Source organism: Vulpes vulpes, chromosome 1, assembly GCF_048418805.1.
Source record: "Vulpes vulpes isolate BD-2025 chromosome 1, VulVul3, whole genome shotgun sequence".
NCBI lineage: Eukaryota > Metazoa > Chordata > Mammalia > Carnivora > Canidae > Vulpes > Vulpes vulpes.
In genome coordinates this window covers 19,543,640-19,562,304 of record NC_132780.1, presented here as the reverse complement: position 1 = coordinate 19,562,304, position 18,665 = coordinate 19,543,640, and the positions used below count along the sequence as shown (strand labels likewise).

Here is an 18,665-nt window from a genome sequence, read left to right as displayed (position 1 = left end):
CATTTTCCATCAGCCTTGGCGGTGAAAGGCCGCACCTGGGGGAAGGGTCCGCCGCGGTGTCTGCTGGGAACTGTAGTCCGTTGGGACTACTTTCCACTCCACCCCCTCGCAAGTGGGCTAAGGCAAAGAGGCCGGGAGGGCTCGTCAGCCCCTCTACGGCCTCGGTGGCTGGCTCTCAAGCTCACAGGCTCTGTTTGTTTTCTCTGTGGTGGGGTCTCCCAGGTCTCTCAACGGGAGGGTTGGTTGGCTTTCATCTCTCAGGACTGCCCCAACCCCGTCCCAGTCTGGGGGGACTCAGTGTGAGTCTGTGAGCTTGTGTCTTGCTCTGGGTGAGTAGGTGCATGCTAGTGTCCCTGTGCTGGGGGGTCTCTACCTGACACCCCCCGTGGTCTGTGCGTTCATGCGTTCATGCCTACCTCCTCGTGCAGGTGCCCTCTGGTCCTCTCTGGGGCACTTATGCCTCCCCCCCCCCCCCCCCCGTCTCGTCTCTGCTCCTTCCCTCTTGCTCTGTGGGTACCTTCTCCCCACTTTATGCATCTCGGTGCTTTCCCTCTCTGTGCCCCCTCCCCAGCCTGTGTGTGTGTTTCCGTGTAGTGTCCCACCTCCACACCCCCTTCATTCTGCAAGCTTAGAAGAAAACATCCAAACACTTCAGCATCAGCATCCCAAATTTATTCTCCAGCATCTGTGGCCGGGTGGGAGAGCCAAAGAGAAGAGTGGGCGCAGGGGGAGGAGGAGAGAGTCCCGAAGAGTGGCAGGCACGGGCTGGGGGGGAGGGGGTTCCGAGCAGGACTGGAGCCATGCACCTGGCAGGCGAGCAGTGATGGGTTTAGGGTGGGGGCGTCTAGAACAAAAGCTGATTGAGAACAGCTGGGGTAAGAATCCTTCATACACCCCAGGAATTCCTAGAGTGTAGAAGAGGAGTGCTGGAGCATGGGGGCACAGCCTCCCATTTAGTCCAGAATGGAGTGGAGGTGGAGGGGGGGAAGGTCAGAGGTAGGGGTTTGTTCTGGAATCCAAGTCTGGAACAGCCCACCCCATGAGACTATTTCCCAGAAAGAAAGAAAGAAAACAAAGAAAAGAAAAGAAAAGAAAAGAAAAGAAAAGAAAAGAAAAGAAAAGAAAAGAAAAGAAAAAGAAGACGCACAGATTCTACCAAAATGGAGTCTAGAACCCCATGGAATTGAGATAGTGGTGCTGGTTCTGGAACCTGGTAGAGCAGAGTCCAGAACACCGAGGTGGGTGAGAATCCAGGGCTCAGCACAGCAGAATCTAGAACACGGTAAGGCCCTAGAGACTGCATGGAGTTTAGAATGCCAGGAACGCTTGGGAGGGGCATCTAGCATCCACAGGGCAGAGGCTAGAATGCTGGGGAGCAAGATCTAAATTGGAAAGGGGGGGTGGGGGGGGTGCTAAGGCTGGCGCGGGAAGGGAGTGCTGGGGACACCTCGTGGCGACAGGAGAGATTACATGACGGGCACAGCCGGTGGGCTGATGGGGCTGCGGGCGTCCGGGTGCACGAAATCCGGGTTGACGTAGGTGAAGCCTTGGAAATCGGCCTGGTCGATGCTGGCCAAAACTAGGCGGTCTGGCGGGGTCAGCGCTGGCGCGGCCCGCGTGAAGAATTTGTCGAAGTTCTCGCCGCTGCGTCCACACTGGGAGACATGAGGAGGGAAAGATGAAGTTCTCCTCCCTCCCTGGGTGTCCCTCTGTGGCCCCTCCATCCATCACCTGTTTCCTTTGGAATCTCTGCGCAATCTTCCTGGCAGAGGAAGGCCCCCTCCCCCGCACAAACGGGAACTGGAGCTCCTGGGCACCCCCACCCCTGGGGACCAAGGCTGTCTCCGCAAGGTGGCTGACCGGGCGGGGTCTGAACGGAGGCGCGATCTCCAGTCGTTCCAAGCGCTCCCAGTCCATCCAGCGGAAAAAGCCGTGAGCACGGATGGCAGGCTCCCCGTCTGGCCCCGAGCCCAGGCGCTTCGCTGGGTGCTTGGTTAGGAACTGTGGAAAACACAGAGATAGACAGACAGACAGAGTCCCCGACAGGGAGGCATACAGAAGGAGCAGGAGAGAAAGACAGGAACAGAGACACGGCAGAGACCCAGAGAGAGAACAGCAAAGGGGGAACAGGGGTGGGGAGGCAGGCAGAAAGAATGGGGGAGAATCAGTGAGAATGAGATAGGTGAGCTCCAAACCCAGAGACCCAGGGACAGAGAGAGAAAGAGAGAAGGATCAGGGCATCCGTGTATGGGGGGCAAGAACCCCAGAAGGAGGAAGCGGACATGGGAAGAATCCCCAAAAGGGACAGAGGAGAAGGAGGAGAGGAGAGAGAAAAGAGAGGGATGAAGGGAGCACAAGGGAGAGACAGTCATTGGAGACCCAGAGAAAGGGGCATAGAGATCCCAAGATAGGGGGAGATAGAGACCCAGGGAAAGTGGGAAATAGGCAGATGTTGGGGGGGGGGAAGCAGAGATGCAGAAAGAGAGGAGGATGGAGACCCCAGAGGCAAGCCCCCAGAGAGAAGGGTAAAGAAGGCGGAAACTCAGAGAGAGAGGAGAGGAGTTCCAAAAAAGAGGACAGAGACCCAGAGTATGGGTGTATGGGAGTTGGGGGTAGGAGGAGAACACACACCCAGCGACAGGTGGACAGAGATCCCCAGAGAAAAGGTAGAGACACAGGAAGCCCCATCAAATGGAGATGGAGGCAGAGGTGGGAGACAGAACCCAGAAAGGGACAGTCAGAGAGAATAGAGACAGGAGCCAGAAGCAGAAGTGCGCTAAAGCCTGAGAAGCTGCCCCAGGCTAGGCTCTTACTCCTGCATTAACTCCATCACCCCAGTAGGGGAGGGAGGCTCCCAGAGTTTAGGTTGCTTGCCCAAGATCCCACAGGAAGAAAAGTGGCAGGAATTAGGTTCACCTGACCCACCCGGTTCTGGAAACCCACCCTGCCCTTTTAGTACTCCCTGCAGGGAAGTGGGTGCCGCAGAGAGGAATGAGAGGTCATCCTTAGACCAGAGGTAGCAACAGGGCAGTCATTTAGTGTTCTGATGACTTCTCTGTATCCTACAAACGTTCCCAGCAGATGGAAGTGAAGTAATGTGAGGGGTGGGAGCCTGGTCCTCATGTGCACAGAGATACTGCATGGTATCTGGATGGTTGAGGGTGGGCACAGGAGTTTGTCTGGAGAACCTAGGGGTCAGGGGGCTCTCACCCCCTTGCAGATCGCCACAGCTTCCCGGGAAAGCGACTTGGGGTAAGTGACTGTTTGTTCCATGATGGCCTGAAAGAGCTCTTCCTCATCCTCCCCATCAAAAGGGGGCTGAGGAAATAGAGGGATAGAGTCAGAGCTTGACAAACTGCCTCTCCCCACCTTCCACACCCTCATCACCAACCATGAACATGAACACCCCCCTCTGACATCCTAGGGAAAACTTTAAACAAGCCATCAAAGCTTTATCTCTCTCTCTCTCAGACTCTCTGGTTTCCTAACTCAGATGCACCAGCTCTCTGCACCTCTTTGCTGTTCTGTCTTGCTCTGCTATGCAAATCAGCAGGGTGTTAATTAGACAATATGTCATTTAAATAGAAGAGAGACAAAAAAAAAAAAAAATACAGGAAAAACTGTAAAAGCATTTTCTTGTTTGGATGAGTGGCTTCCAGTCTTCTGGGATTAGGAAAAGCAATACCAGTGCAAGGATTATTATTATTATTATTTTTTTTTTTTTTTTTTAGAGAGAACGAGTGAGAGAGTGAGTGAAAAAGAGTGCATGAGTGCAGGAGTAGGGGAGAGGAGAGTAAGGAATAGAGGGGGAGAGAGAGAGAATCCCAAGCAGGCTCCATACCCAGCATGGAGCCCAACATAGGGCTTGATCTCACAACCCTGAGATCATGACCTGAGCTGAAATCAAGAATCCAATGTTTATCTTACTGAGCCACCTAGGTGCTGCCCCCCTCAAGGCAAGGATTCTTAACGTGGGGTCTAGGAGGTCCGTTTATACAATTGAGGGGGGAAAGTACATCTTTATTTTGTAAAATCTCTAATTGAAATTTACCATTCCCTTCAATTATGATGAATATATGCAAAAACCACAATAGTAGTACTTGTGACTTCATCACCAACAGAAATCACAGATATTTTCCTAGCACATTGGATTTGCAGCTATCTCAAAATATTAGTCATCTCAACTTGAAGATTGCTGGTAGCCCTTCCTGTTTACTTCCCATCCCTGTGAGATATTACTATTTAATTCATTAATAGGAAATCACATATAGGTCCACATCCCAGTGTTTAATATTTACAAAACTGTATACTTTTAAGTTAAATTTATTTAGTTGGCTTAACTAAGTTAAATTAAAATCTTAAAGGCTTGATAATCATTACAGTGTGATTGATTTCCCTTGTCATCCTATTATTTTATTTCATGCATTTAAGCATATTGTTCTGAGGTGGGGTCCTTGGCATCAAAAAAGTTTAAGAACCTCTGGCCTGTGGGAAAATAATGGTTCAGGACCAAGGACAGCATTATCCAGGCAGGACATTCCCAACTGCTTAGCACCCCTCCTGAGATGCCAGATATCCCTTCCTAACCTGCTCCTTTGAGATAAAGGCCATGTAATGGGTGGCACCCCATGCCGTGTTGCCTTTAGCCAATCCAGCCTGTCCCCAGCTTCCCTTACCTGTCCCGCCAGCATCTCATACAGCAGAACCCCAAAGGACCACCAATCAACAGACTTCCCGTAGGGCTGGTAGGCGATGATCTGAGGAGGAAGGATGGAAGGCAGGAATCATGGTTTGTGCTTTAAGAGGCCTAAGATCCCTTCTGGCCTCATGCCTGGGAACTGTACCCACTTTAAGTGTTCTCAACACAAACTCTTCCCATTCAGAACTCTCAGGTCAGAGTTCCATCTTTTTGGGAAATTCAGAAACAAAATTTACCTACTTAGAACATTCCTTTGGTCCCCAAAATAAAGACTATCTAAGGACCAAGTCAAAAGTTCCGCCCAGCTAGAATAATTAGGTAACTGGACACTCTCCTTACAATAAGAAGAGAGTGCATAAGATGCGTAAGTGCTACATTTCAGAGACCAGAGAGTCTTAAATCTGGATGTATTTAAGATTCATCTAGGGGGCTGTTCCTAACCCTAAGAATTCCAGCCTCGTTAGGTCAGCGTCAGAGTCAGCAATATGTGTGTGTTTTTCAGAATCTCCGCAGATGATTCTGATACCCAGCCATGTTTTGAAATCATCGACATTGATTACCTGGGCACTAGCATTATATCACCCTGAATGATTAATAATGGCACCACCAACACCAGGACCTCCTTCAACTAAAAGAAGTCAGGACCCTCTATCTACTTACATACAGTCAGATCATTAGCTCCAACTCCTTAACAGTCAGAGCATACTCCCCCCACTTGAAATATTCAGGAGACAGCATTGCACACACTCCGTACTCTGGAGGGACTGGCCCCACATGCTGAGAGGATACCAGATGTAGCCTCCACCTTCCAGAATAGTCCTGTAACAGGTCCTGTTTTCTGAGAACACTCATGGGCTGGGCCAGTCCTTCTGGGGGACACTCACCCACCTCTCTGCCCATGCCCATGTTGCCAGCTTAGAGACCTTGCTTCACCCACTCAGAATGCAGGGTGCACTGGCCTCTCCACCCCACTTGCTGCTAGACTGCCCACAACTCACGTCAAGACCCCAGGGTTAGGACCCCCATATTTTGGATGTCAGATAACCAGCCACACCCACCAGGCAAATTTGGACCACGCGGAGAGCAGCAGAGGAAGGGTTACCTCAGGGGCTATGTAGTCTGGGGTCCCGCAGAAAGTGCGGGTTGTGGTTCCGGGAAAGACGTTTTCCTTACACATGCCAAAGTCAGTGATTTTGATGTGTCCTTCGGCATCAAGCATCACGTTGTCTAGCTTCAAGTCCCTGGGGGTGGGAGGTAGAATGGATAGGATTGAGGGAAGGGTAGAGTTCAACTGGCTGGACCAGCAAGGTTTTGTTTGTTTTGTTGTTAAGTAAGCTCAATGTCCCAAGTGGGGGCCAGCCAGGTGCCCCCTAGAGCCCGAATCTGATCCCTTTCCCTCTGGGGCCTGACGTCCTCCACTGAAAGGCCCGGACAACTCCTCACCGGTAGATGATGCCCTGATTGTGCAGGAAGAAGAGCCCGATGGCGATTTCGGCAGCGTAGAACCTGGAGAAGGAGGCAGGAGCCTGAGGTCAAATGCTGGGCTCCTCCTCCCCACCCCCTCCTCTCTTGGCCCAGACTCACGCTGCATGAGGCTCCTTAAATTTGCCCAACTGCTGAATGTGGTACATCAAGTCGCCTCCGGTGACATACTCCATCACAAAATACAGGCGATCCTGGGGCGGAGGGGGGAGGGCGGGGCTTAGAGGCGGGGACACCCTGGGCAGAGGGCAGGACATATCCATCACCGCCCACTGCAGACCAACTGGAAAGTGTCGGGACCCACCCAGTCAGAAATCCGGAGCAGCGGGGAGGTCCCGAGGACCCTAAGCCAGGCACCCTCCCCCGGCGGCTCCGAACGGCTCCCACCCTCTTGGAACAGAAGACTGAAGCCCACCATTCCCTGGTCACCCCATGGGGCACCACCACCTCTTCCCCGCACGTCCTCACACAAACACAACCCTGGCCATCTGTTAGGAACCAGAAGTGTTTCGGGCCCCACCTGCAAGTGACAATAATTTTCCTTTATATCCAGGAAGCCGGCTCTGTTTATCCAGAGCTTTCTTAAGTAGTCATGCCCTCTCAAACCTCTGATGGTTCTCGCTTCTGGTTCTGTCCCTCGACCTCGGGGACACGCCCCGAGTCTATCCAGACCTTCTCTCAGAATCCGAAGGTGACGACCTCCTTAGGTGGAGCCCATCTTTTGGCAGGCCACTCGGCAGCCACCCTCCTGCCCGCGCGCGCCCTTTACTCGGGACTCCTTCGCTCAGGGCACCTCCACTCAAGCCCGGGCTCAGACCACGCCCAGCAGGCGCCCACACCCCACCTCTGGCCACGCCCAACAGGCACCCACCCCTCTGGCCAGGCCCAGTCGGAGTGCAGGCAGTTCTTTGGCCTCGCTGTCCGCTCCGGATTCCCCAGCAGATGTCTGACCAGAGCCAGTTTCTGCGCCCCCTGCCCCTTACCGGGGTCTGGAAAGTGGAGTGCAGTTGGGTGAGAAAGTGGGGCCGGCCTCCCGGGCCTCGGCCCCCCAGGGCCAGCACTCGCTTCTCCACCAGGGTGCAGTCCACATCATCATCCTGGACAATCACATCCTTCTTCAGGATCTTGATGGCGTAGAGCTCATCTGAGCCCCTGCGCTCAGCCAGCATCACCTAGGGACAGAGGCCCATTTTGGAAACCCCTCCCTTTCAGGGACACAGAAAGGAAATCCCAGGTCCTTCCTGTCTCTCTCTCTCAGAGGACCTGGTGCCCTGGTTTTGCTGAGCACTGTCTTAAAGCACTCAAGGGTCCCATAGAGTCATCTTTGGGGGACTCAGTAGCCTAGAGTCCCTCCCTATGTACCTCTTCCCTAAGGACAGAAATCTGATCTCCCCCACCCCCAGACATCCTTCCCTTCCCGAGAGAAGCCAGGGAGGCCAACCTTCCCAAAACTGCCTTTTCCTAGAACCATGAGGAAGCTGAAGTCAGAGATGTGCAGACGTCCGGGGCTTGTCCCAAAGAAACAGCGCTTGGAGTCGGTGGGACTAGGGGATGGAGAGGGGATGGGAGAGGAAGAGGGACCCATCCGCACCCGCTGTGAGAAAGGAGAGAAAGCCAGAGGCAGTCAGATTCCAGGCAGGGATAAGGAGATGCCCCTGAGAGACACAGCATCCAAGAATGAAAGGGTCCGGGAGTGACAGAGACAAAAAGAAAGTTGTCTCTGCCCCCCACCCCTTGGCTTCAGAACTTGTACTGATTTTCCAGAGCCTAGAGGGCTGATCATTTAAGACTCAGATTACAGATTACTATATGACATTAGATAACTCTGTTATCACCCCCATCTTATTTTTTATTTTTAAGTAATCTCTCCACCTAACGTGGGGCTCAAACTCACAACCCCAACATCAAGTCTCACACTCCACTAACTGAGCCCACCAGGTGGTCCCACTCCCACTTTAGAGAAGAGGAAATTGGCACAATGACATTAAATAACTTGCCCAAAGTTACACAGCAGATGAAAAAGCAGAGCCAGAAATCAAAATCCATTAAAGCCGAGACTGTGTCTCCCTCTTTTCTGTGTCTTCAGCATCGCCCAGCACAGAGGGTGTTGAATGGATGAAGGTCTCTCAGGACGCAAGTGCTGAGCACCCTTCCTATTGCTCAACCTTCAGAGCACACCCAGAATCTGAACACCTTTACCACCACTTCCTCCCGTTCCTACCACCTGAGTCTCCACAGAGCCTCCTTCCCCTTTCCCCTCTGTCTCCATCATCTCTTCTCTAAACAAAGCAGTGTCTTGTTCAGATCTAAACCACCTCAGGCCACCTTTGATGCTCCCACACACCCCTACCACATCTTACCCAGTTTAAAAGCTAAAATCCTTCTAGTGAATGACAAGTCACACCCCTTCCCTCTCTGACTTAACTTATTTTTTCCCACCCTCTACCCCCTTCAGCCCCACTGTTCTCCTTGCTGTGCTACAGATACTCTCAGCCTACTCCCACCACAGGGCCTTTGTGCCTGCTCTTCCCTCTGCCTAGAAGGCTTTCCATCCTTCAGCCTAGCAATCTGATCCCCATCTCCTGTGCCTAGAGAATCTTGCACTTCCTCTGGGACTCACCCCCCAACCCCAAGCTTTGTCTGGCTCTCCCAGGCTATGCCAGGTGTTTCTGGTACTCCCCAGTGCCTGAGGCTACTACCTCCATTATCAAACACATTCCTTCCCGGTGGATGTCTCCATCTATAACTTTCTCCTACTTTGAAATTGGAGCTCCCTAGGGAATGGACTGATTCTTCTCCCAGAAAGGGTTTGGCTTATGTGACACATCAGAAAATAGGTGTGGAGTGAGTGAGAAAACAAACGGAGGAGAAAAGGCCACAGTGATAAATAGAAAAACTCAAGGATCCATTCAGGTGTCACCTCCTCAGGGAAATCCCTCCCTGACCACTTCCCCCTGCCCCCAGGCTGCCTTAGCACCTCCTCTAGGCTTCTCAGAGTCCTGGGTTACCTCTAACATAGAATATCATACTGGGATTTCTGACAGTATCCCTACCTGGGGGACTTGCTTAAGGGTCAGGTTCACCTCCAAAGTGCTTGGTTTACTCAGCAATCACAAGACCTGTGCACAGGTCTGTGCCCAGCCCATGTGTGTGGAAATGAAAACAAGTATCAGAGGAGCGAGATGTGGGGAGAGAGAGGCAGACCACCGGAATGAGACGGTCTCCATTCCAGGCCTGAGCTCTACTCACTTCATACAGTTCCAGGGGGTAGTTACAGGCCTGAGGGAGAAGAAAGCCAGAGTCAGAGCCCCCAGAGAGGTAGGAGGCTGCCCTACAGCAGAGGGTGGGGACTCCAAACCCCCAAGCCCAGGAATGGATAGGAACTCTAATTCTCATCATACCCTGGGGCAGGAGTCCCTTAGAAAAGCACAGGGAGGAACCCCAGGGTCTTCTGGGAATTGTAGTCCCGGGACCACTGGGCAACCAGCCTCTCTGAGCTGTGGGCAGCAGGGCTGGGCTTCCCCTGGGGGAAGCGGGACCTGAATACCTCAAACTTCTGGAGGAGGCTGCAGTTGTCAGCATCAGCCACGGGCACATTGTAATACTCGCCCTCCTCCTGGTTCAGTAACTTGTACCTGACGTACAGACGGAGACCAGAGCAGGGCAGGAGGCGGGGAAGAGGGGAGTATACGAAGGAGAGGCAGAGGGATCACAGTGGGGGTGGGTGGGGCGGGAGAGACGCAGAAAGAAAGACAGAGATGGGGAGAGAAAGAGTGAGATAAGGAGAGAAGGACCAGGTAGGGGGAGACGGGAAGACAGGTACAGGGTGGGGAGGATGGAGGCGGGGCAGGGGAGACGGGGAAACAGATGACAACGGAGACCGGGAGACGGGATGGGGAAGAGGGACAGGAGTGGGGAGACAGGGGAAAGGGACAGGAGCAAATGGGGTGGGAGGAGAGGCAGAGGGGACAAGAGAGGGAGGTGGAATGATGATGACCTGGAAGACAGAGAAAACAGCCAGAGACCGAGAGACCCAGGTACAGCCTCCACCCCTGCCCCGCCCTCACCAGCCATCCACGGGTGCCTTGAGCAGCTCCGAGACCCCGAAGGACATGGCACCCATGAAATCGTTGCGGGAAGTCCGGTCCCAGTCCCACACCTCCACGCTGAGCCGGCGCTCCACGTCCCCCGGCTTCAGGTTGCTGCAGGAAGGGTGGGGCAGAGTGAGGTCCAGCTCCGCCTTCCCTGCCTCCCCTCTCCTCAGTGCTGGAGGATTCCCTCTCTCAGGGGGAGCTGGGGTCTGTTCCTGCTCTCTAAAGTGTCCTGTCATCTCTGATCCTCTCCAAGAGGGCCTCCCCCAATAATGGAGATCATGAGTAGATCCAGAGGGCTCGGTCTCTCTCCCTTCTACCCACATCCTGGGCTCCTTCCCATCCCTGTCCCGTCCTTCTCTCCAGATCTCTCTCCTGAGTCTCTGTGCGTGCTTTCTTCTGGGTTTCTGTCCTTCTGTCTTTCTGTTAATTAGCTTCTCTTTCTCTTCCTGCTACCCACCCACCACCACCCTGCTTACACTCCACCCCCTGCACACTGTCTCTGTGTCTCTTTGGGTTTGCGTCTCCTCTTCTGAGCGCCCTTCATCTCTGTCTCTAAAGTAGTGGGCTTTGATGGAGATTAAATGTGCAGATATGTGTCTCTCGGCTCCCACCACCTTCCTCTGCAAGTTTTTGGGTTCCCTCTGTCCTAACACCTCCCACTATCTGCTCTCCGGGGTCTTGTGGGTCACCAAGACCCTCAGATCATTCTCCGTCAGCCATCACTGCATCCCCTGCACCCGAGGCTCACAACACGAAGGTCTCGTTCCACACAGGGTTTAGCGTGGCTTTCACCGTCCGGGTCTTCTGCTTTGTCAAGTTCCGAGGGTCTGGGATGAGCTTCAGCTTCACATAGGGATCAGACAGACCATTGGGATCCATTGGGATGAGGTTACGGGCCTCGCCAACTGAGAGGGGAAGTGGAGGGGAGACGGGGTTAGATCCAGGAAGAGGCCCCTAAGTCTCCCTTAGTCAGCAGTCAAAAGTCCAAGGTCTCAGCCTTTCTCACGACCCACGTACCCAGAAGACAGGGCAGGAAAGCCCTTTCCCCAGCCAGGGACCCAGAAATCAGACCCAGAACCCCCTCCCTCCAGGACCCCGGAGTGAGGACCGTGGCCATATTACCAATAGCAATCCCGAGCCTCTCCACCCCCCCCACCCCCCCCACCCCCCGCCAAGTTTTCTCTCCTCCCTCCCTCTCAAGGACCTCGATTAAGAAAGGCCATAAAGAGGCTCTGGAAGTTGCTAAGAGTCAAGGCTGGAGACCCCGCTCCGAGCTGGAAGGGGCGTGGCGAGGTGATGTCAACCCTTGCAGGTGGGGTCAGGAGTGTGGGCCGGACCCGCAGGGGGCGTGGGCAGCGCAGGGGAACAACACTGGCCTTCCCCCTGGGTTTAAGGGCGGGGCCAGACTAGGGAGCGGGGTCCCACCTGTGACATGAATTTCATCTGCAGTAGGTGCTCGGATTTCCAGCTGCAGGCGCCCACGGCGCTCGGTGTGGTCCACCCCGCACAGAGAAGGCACGCTGCGCACACAGCGTCGGTGCACGTTCATCTCGCAGCCTGGGGAGTACAAAACGCGAGGTAGCGCGTCCGGCCGCCCCCAACACCAGACTCCATCCGCTAGCATTACCCGGAACCCAGACACTGCTCTTTGAAAGGGCCCCCCCCCAAAAAAAAGAAAGGGGCCCCAGAGCTTCAAGCTCTGGCAGGAGCAGCAAGCAGGAGCAGCAAGCGTAGCAGACTCACAGGAGCATTTCATGCCCTGGTGCACCAGCCCGTAGAGCAGGGAGCCACAGTGGTCGCAAAAGGTGGGGCTGCTGTAGCTGTGTAGACGGAACTTATGCTTGTTGCGGGGGTCCTGGAGGCAGAGAGGAGACATCAGAGGGGGTCAGAAGAGAGGGGTGCCCTAGACCTTGGGAGAGGAATCCTTTGAGCTTTTCCTCCTCCTCTGCTTTGCTCTCCCCACTCATTCACCCTACAGCATTTACTGACTGCCTGCTGTGTGCTAGGTACTGTTCTTGGTGCCAGGACCCACTGTGGTCCCCATGGAGTTCACTTTCTAGTGGAGGGAGACAGAAAATAAACACTGTGAATAAATAAAATAGTATGATGGATGGTAGGCAATAGGTGCTTTGGAGACAAATGCAGCAGGAAAAGGGACTGCCAGGGGTGGGGATTGAAATTTGCAGAGAGTGATCAGGGAAGGTTTCACTAACAAGGTGGCATTTGGGCAGAACCTGAAGGAGGTGGAGGCTCCTAACCTTCCACAGTCCCTATGCTCCCCACACCTCCCAAAAGCTGTTCTCCAAGGACTTAAGGGCCACGATGAATGCCAAATTGTTCACTGTCAGCCTCTAGCAATGTCTTTCCACTGATGATCCACCTTCTCTGAGCCTCTTGTGAGATGGAGAATATGACCTCTCAGTTATAGGGACCTCTCAGCTCGTGAAAGACCAAGTGTAGGGGCACCTGGCTGGCTCAGTGGATGGAGCATGCGACTCTTGATCTCAGGGACATGAGTTCAAGTCCCATATTGAGTGTAGGGATTACTTAAAAAGAAAGAAAGTATAAACTGCATAGCAGGGCCTGGCATGTTAAATGTGTTTGGTACTGTTATTCGTGCTGCTGTGGTTACTATTCATGATTTTATTGCAGTCTCCACTATTGCCCTGGGTTTAAGTAGGAGCTGTGCCATTGACCAGCTGTGTGATTTGGGGCAAGGTAGTGCTCAGTTTTGAGCTTCAGTATCCTCTTCTGCCCAGTGGAAATAAACAGTTAATATCTTGAAGTGATGCTAAATATCCAGAGTCCAATTAAACATGAATTTAGGACACCCGTAAAGCATTCCTTCCCCACTCCTGACAATGTCTGAATGTTAAATAATTTGGTATTTGCCTTTTTCTAGGGAGGCATTGCAAGAGTTATCACTAGGGTGAAAATTCAGGATATTCTTGGGCTTTTATTTATTTTTGCAGTTTAGCGGGGATTCTACTTTGAATGACATATGGAGGGAGGGGGTGGGTGTGATGATCTCTTTCAACACTCTGGGCCTCTAAAGATCTTCAGCTGACCCTAACTCAAAGGGTGCCTGATGCACTAAGTGATATCCTATGTAAAAGGCCTCAGCAGGATGCCTGACGTGCAAGCTCTACCACTCCATGGAGAAAAGCTGCTTTTATTCTCAAGGTGAAATCACTATTTAAAAAAGAGACAGTGCTGAAGCTCTAATTAGATAAATTAGCATCCACATTTTGACTCTGCCCACTACCCAGCTCCATGGCTTCTCCCCTTGCCACCCTTTGCAGAGACTCAGGCTTCCTTCCTCTAAGATGGGGCCACGAGGCCTCCCTGAAAAGGAATCTAATGGAAGTCATGCTGGCCAAGCCCTGAGTGCTTCTTTAGCCCTCGATCCATGTAACTTACAACAAGATCAAAAGCATTAAGCAAGGGGAAAAAAAAAAAAAAGAGTGACGGAGAGGAAGACCTCCTCCTCATTTTTTTCCATGTTTCTTCATCAGTAATACCAACAACTTTCCAAGGATAATAATTGATATATTGTTTCTCACCATATTCCAAGTACTATCCCAAGTATTTGACTCATTTAGTTCTCAAAACAACCCTGTAAGGTAGGCATGGTCAGCATCCCCATTTTACAGATGAAAAGCTCAAGAGGTGCAGAGAAGTAAATTAATTTTTGGAAGGTCACAGAACTGATAAATGGTGGAACTGGGATTCAAGTCCAGGCGTTCTGGCTCAGGAGCCCGTGCTCAGATGGGGACAAGAACACCCCACCTTCTGTGTTGTGCAGATTCACTCCTGTCCTGTATGCAAGATACCTGATGCATGCATGCATGCAACCAGCATTGGATAAATCAGAAGTAATGGTGGTGGTGGAGGTGGACAGGCGAGGCGGCTAATCAATGATATATATGGGTGCTAAAACACAGTGGTGCTCAACATATGTTCTGTAAAATCATCACGTCCTCTTTGTAAACTTTAATTTTCTTCACCTGACCGACTGACAAGATGTCCCCTGGACTTGCCCCTTTCTCTCTCTCTCTTCCTCAATTTCTCATTCTGTCTTTCTCCATCTGCTCATCATAAAACTGTCTCTAACTGTATGTCAAGACCTGGGCTAGACTCTTAAGCCACTTGGCTGCATTGAACTATCAAAACAAGCCTGGCGATGTCAAGATTTATGCTGTCCCAACCAGTAGCCACTAACCACATGTGGCTATTTAAGTTTAAATCAGTTCCAATGAAAGGGAACTTAGGGGCACCTGGGTGGCTCGGTGGTTGAGCATCTGCCTTCGGCTCAGGGCATGATCCTGGGATCCTGGGATCAAGCCCCGCATCAGGCTCCCTGGAAGGAGTCTGCTTCTCCCTCTGCCTATGTCTCTGCTCCTCTCTGTGTGTCTCTCATGAATAAATAAATAAAATATTTTTTTTAAAAATAAATAAATAACAATAAAAAAATAAAGGGAACTTAGATTTCCATTCCTGGGTCAGAGCAGCCCCTCTGAGGTGCTCCTCTAGCTAGCTAGGTGTGGCTGGTGGCTGTCAGACTGAACAGAGTAGATCCAGGATATTTCCATCATTGCAGAGGGGGGACTGAGCTCAGAGAAAAGCCAGACAGAAAGTGAAGGAGGGACCAGGAGCGGGCCACAGGGTCCACCATTCTTGTAAGATGACCTGACATCCCCGCTGATGGGAGGTGGAGGTAGGGAGGGAGGCTGTGTTTATGTGTGTGTGTGTGTGTGTGTGTGTGTGTGTGTGCATGCGCGCGCGCGGGCACACACACGCATGGGGGATCTGTACACGTGGATCCTGGAGGACATGTGAATGCATGTGCATGTGTGCGTGTGCATGACAGGGTCTCCCTGGGTCTCCCTCTCTGCATCTTCAAAGTCGTTCTCCATATCTACCATTTTCCATTCCAGCTTGTCTCTCTGGGTATCTGCAGCTCTGTTTCTCTGAGTTTCTTGTCCCTGTCTCAGGCTTGCCTTTTCCTCCCTCCTGGGCTGCTCTGTTCCATTCCTCCCTTGTTCTGTCTCAAATCTATCTTTTTCTGCATTTCTGAGATTCTCTCTCTCTGTCAAATGTCAGTGCCTGCATCAATAGTTGTCTCTCTCTGTCCCTCAACTCTTCTCTTTTTAAATTTCTTGACCCCTGGATGACAGCCCACCCCTCCAATGCTCTCTCTTCTTTAGTCCATTCACCCTTGCCTCCCCTCTGTCCCCCACCTGTGTCACCAGTCTGTCTCAGCCCCCCTCTCATTCCCCCTTTCCAGGCCAAGGGCAGGGAATCTGGGCCAGACTAGCTCTCCCTATCTCTCCAGCCCCCCTCCCCTCCCAGCCTTAAAATAGCAGGAGAAATTGGGACGGACGCCGAGGGGGTGAGGGCGGGGGCGCGGCCCAAGGAGGAAGAATCAGGTGTCCGGGCACTCACATCCGTCTGGGGGCCCTTCCCAGCGCCTGGACACTCGAAGGTCACAAATTCGTGGCATCGTCGATGAACCACAAAGCTGCAGACTGAAGGTGAGAATCATAGAGACACAGAGACAGAGAGAGAGAGCCCAATACACAGAAAATCAGAAAGAGAGAGATCGCGACAGAAAGAAAAACAGAGAGGGGGACCCCCAAATCGAGAGTTCAAAAGAAAATCAAAGGAAAGCCCACAATATGGAGTGGGGGAAGGAAACCAGGAGATAGAAATTCAGGAGATGGACCCAAAGCCAGAAACAGAGATGCAAAGCATCACAGAGCAGAGGGACCCCAGTGCCCACACACAGCCACAGGGAGACACAGAGACAGACCATGAAAGACAGAGGGACGGGGACCCAAGGAGGAAGCAGGATCCCATGGACAGACACAAACCCACAGAGACGAGAATGCAAGGAAAGAGGCAGGCTGAGGAGGAGAGGAAACAGAAATGTCCTCCGACAGAATGGAGGGAGCAGTGACTTGGGCAGAAGTGAGTCTGGGGGCCGCTGCCGGCCTCCCTCTCCCTGACTCACTCTGTTCTCAGCAGTGGCAGCTGGTGCTCTAGGATTCGCCCCCCTCTCCCGCCCCCCATATCTGCCAGCCCCGCCCGGCCCCCACCCGCCCATCGGTGACCCCACCCGGCCTGCCCCTGCCTAGGACTGTTGGTGTTGTCATGGCGACAGCAGCTTGGGGGGGGGGGCTCTGACTTCGCATCTCCAGCCCCCCCTTGAGCTCCCCTTTTCCAAATCTCCCTGTTCCCATGGCAACAGATTCTCCAAATATCTGTCCCCACCTGGAGCCGGCCGAGGGAGGGGCCCTCAGTACCACCTCCGCGGTGGCCCCGCCGTCAGAGCTCCCTCCCCACCGCAGGCTGTGTCTCTGCCACACCCCCCACCCCGGGCTCCCCCGCGCCTCTCTGGGGACCAAAGAACACGTGTGTCAAGCCTCCTGGGCTGTGGGGCCCCAGCCTCCACCCTCCTGAGGGTCCTGGGAGTCCTGGTCCCCAGCTCTTACCTTGACATTGCAGGCCCTGTTTTCCAATGCCCCTGCAAGATCAAGGATCAGAGGTCAGTGCAGCACAGGGTGCCTGGGCCTCCCACCTCTGCGAGCCTCACTGCACCTTGTTCCCTCTGCGACCAGGCTCTGCACCTTGTTCCCTCTGCGACCAGGACCCCGGAGTGGAGCCCCAGCTGCCTCTTGTTCTAGAACCCAGAAATTCTGGCCCTCAGCCCTTCTCTCAGACCCATGAGTCGGGGGATCCCCCAGCCCTGCCTCCCTCGGACCCAGGAGTCCAGGCCCCCAACCCCTCTTCCCTCAGATTAGGGAGTCTGGGGCCCCTCGCCCCTCCCCCCTCAGACCCAGGGGTCCAGGTCCCCCAAGCCCCTCCTCTCTCAGACCCAGGAATCTGGGCCCCCAGCCCCTCCTCCCTCAGACTCAGGAGTCGGGGTCCCCAGCCCCCTCCTCTCTGACTCAGGAGTCTGGGTCCCCAGCCCCCTCCTCCCTCAGACTCAGGAGTCCAGGTCCCCAGCCCCTTCCTACCCTAGGACCAGGAGCCAGAGCTGCAGCCCTCTTCTTCTCCATCACTCAGGGGTCTGGGGTGACATGTCTCCACCCATCGTTCCCTCCTCCCTCAGGCCCCCAGCCCCTTCCCTCACCAGATGAAGTCGGTGCAGTGGCTGCAGAAGGTTGGCTGCTTGAAGAAGCGGGCGGTGAACTTGTGACTCTTGACTTCGTGGACCACCTTCTGCCTCAGAGCCCCCTTTCTGCAAAACAGGGGCCGGGGTCCCCCCTCTGAATCGCCTCCGCCGGGGCCCAGGCCTGCCATGGCCCCAGGAACGTTGCAGGGACCAGGATCCTGCCTTTCTGGGGGAAACAGGTGGAAGGACGAGGAGCCGGAGACTCGAGACTCGAGACTCGGGAGAGCACTGAGCCACGGGGAGATTGCGAGGAAGGAAGGAGAGGGGCGAGGCACCTCCAGGCGCGGAGTGCAGGGCAGGGAGCCGCACCCCGGGGCGCGCCGGCTCCGCCAGGGGGAGCGGGCGGGCAAGGCGGAGAGCCGAGGGCAGGGGCGCCGAGGAGCCGGAGGCAAGGGCGGCGGCGGCGGGAGCTCCAGCTCAGGCACCTGCTGAAATGTGGGAGCCCCAGCTGGGGGGAGGCGTTGCCATGACGCCCGGGGGCGGGGTTTCAGCTTAAAGGCGTCCCCCCTCCCCGAGACTCGGGGCAAATGCCCCTCCCCCGGCACACGTGCGCACACCCACTCCGGGGGCTGGCTGGAGGGAGGGGGCATCCTCTGCGCGGTGCCCTGCCCCCACCGCCGGCCGGGGCCTGCTCCCCACTGGGGTACCTGTGCAGGTCCCGGCAGCCCGCTGAGACTCCGCTCGGATCTCTGGGCTTCTGCCTGTGTCACTCTGCTTCATTGCACAAACTTTGTATTCAGGGCTGGGGGCCCAGTGGTGAACGGAGAGGCCTGGCGTCTCACTCTGCGGCTCTTCAAGTCTTGACTTCCCTCTGGGCCTGGGTCACTGTGTCTGCCCGCGCTCTGTCCCGGTCCCAGGGGTCCTGGCTTCCTGTCCCTGTCCCAGGGTTCCTGGCTTCTATTTCTCTGTGTGTCTCTGCCTGTGCCTGTGGCCATGCTGTGACCCTCCCTGGGTCTTGGTGTCCCTCGGCTTCTCCCCAGATGTCTCCATCGTCCCTGACTCTCTCCCTCTTCCTACCTCTGTCTCTGTGGCTCTCTCCCCGCCTCTCTCCATAGGGCAGTGACTGGGGGTCCCAGGAGCCCCCTCCCTCTGTGAGAATCTGTGTCTGTCGCCCCACCCCTTCACCCCTCTGGGTCCCCAGTCTGCGAGCCTCCTTGTCTTCGCCTCTTCCTCCTCCTCTGTGTCCATCCCTCCCTCAGACCCACTGTCTGGC

The 18,665-nt window shown here is 54.3% G+C and overlaps 1 protein-coding gene across 2 annotated transcripts; it reads right to left on the bottom strand.

The window, feature by feature from the left end:
• Window positions 1-650: 650 nt before the first annotated feature.
• Window positions 651-18,301, bottom strand: PRKCG (protein kinase C gamma). 2 transcript variants are annotated; one of them, XM_025985206.2, is made up of 19 exons: window positions 18,100-18,301; window positions 17,411-17,518; window positions 16,770-16,801; window positions 15,721-15,803; window positions 12,019-12,130; window positions 11,701-11,832; window positions 11,024-11,180; window positions 10,249-10,383; window positions 9,729-9,816; window positions 9,431-9,460; window positions 7,623-7,775; window positions 7,165-7,353; window positions 6,284-6,375; window positions 6,143-6,205; window positions 5,802-5,940; window positions 4,677-4,757; window positions 3,211-3,318; window positions 1,861-2,001; window positions 651-1,655 (listed from the first exon to the last, which is right to left on the bottom strand). In XM_025985206.2, exons 5-19 carry the CDS (start codon window positions 12,029-12,031, stop codon window positions 1,467-1,469), a joined length of 1,710 nt encoding a protein of 569 aa, XP_025840991.1. In that variant the 5' UTR covers window positions 12,032-12,130; window positions 15,721-15,803; window positions 16,770-16,801; window positions 17,411-17,518; window positions 18,100-18,301; the 3' UTR covers window positions 651-1,466. The 2 variants fall into 2 exon arrangements, with proteins under 2 accessions (XP_025840991.1, XP_025840990.1); XM_025985205.2 differs by lacking the exon at window positions 18,100-18,301 and having other exon boundaries at window positions 17,411-18,027.
• Between the last annotated feature and the right edge of the window lie 364 nt (window positions 18,302-18,665).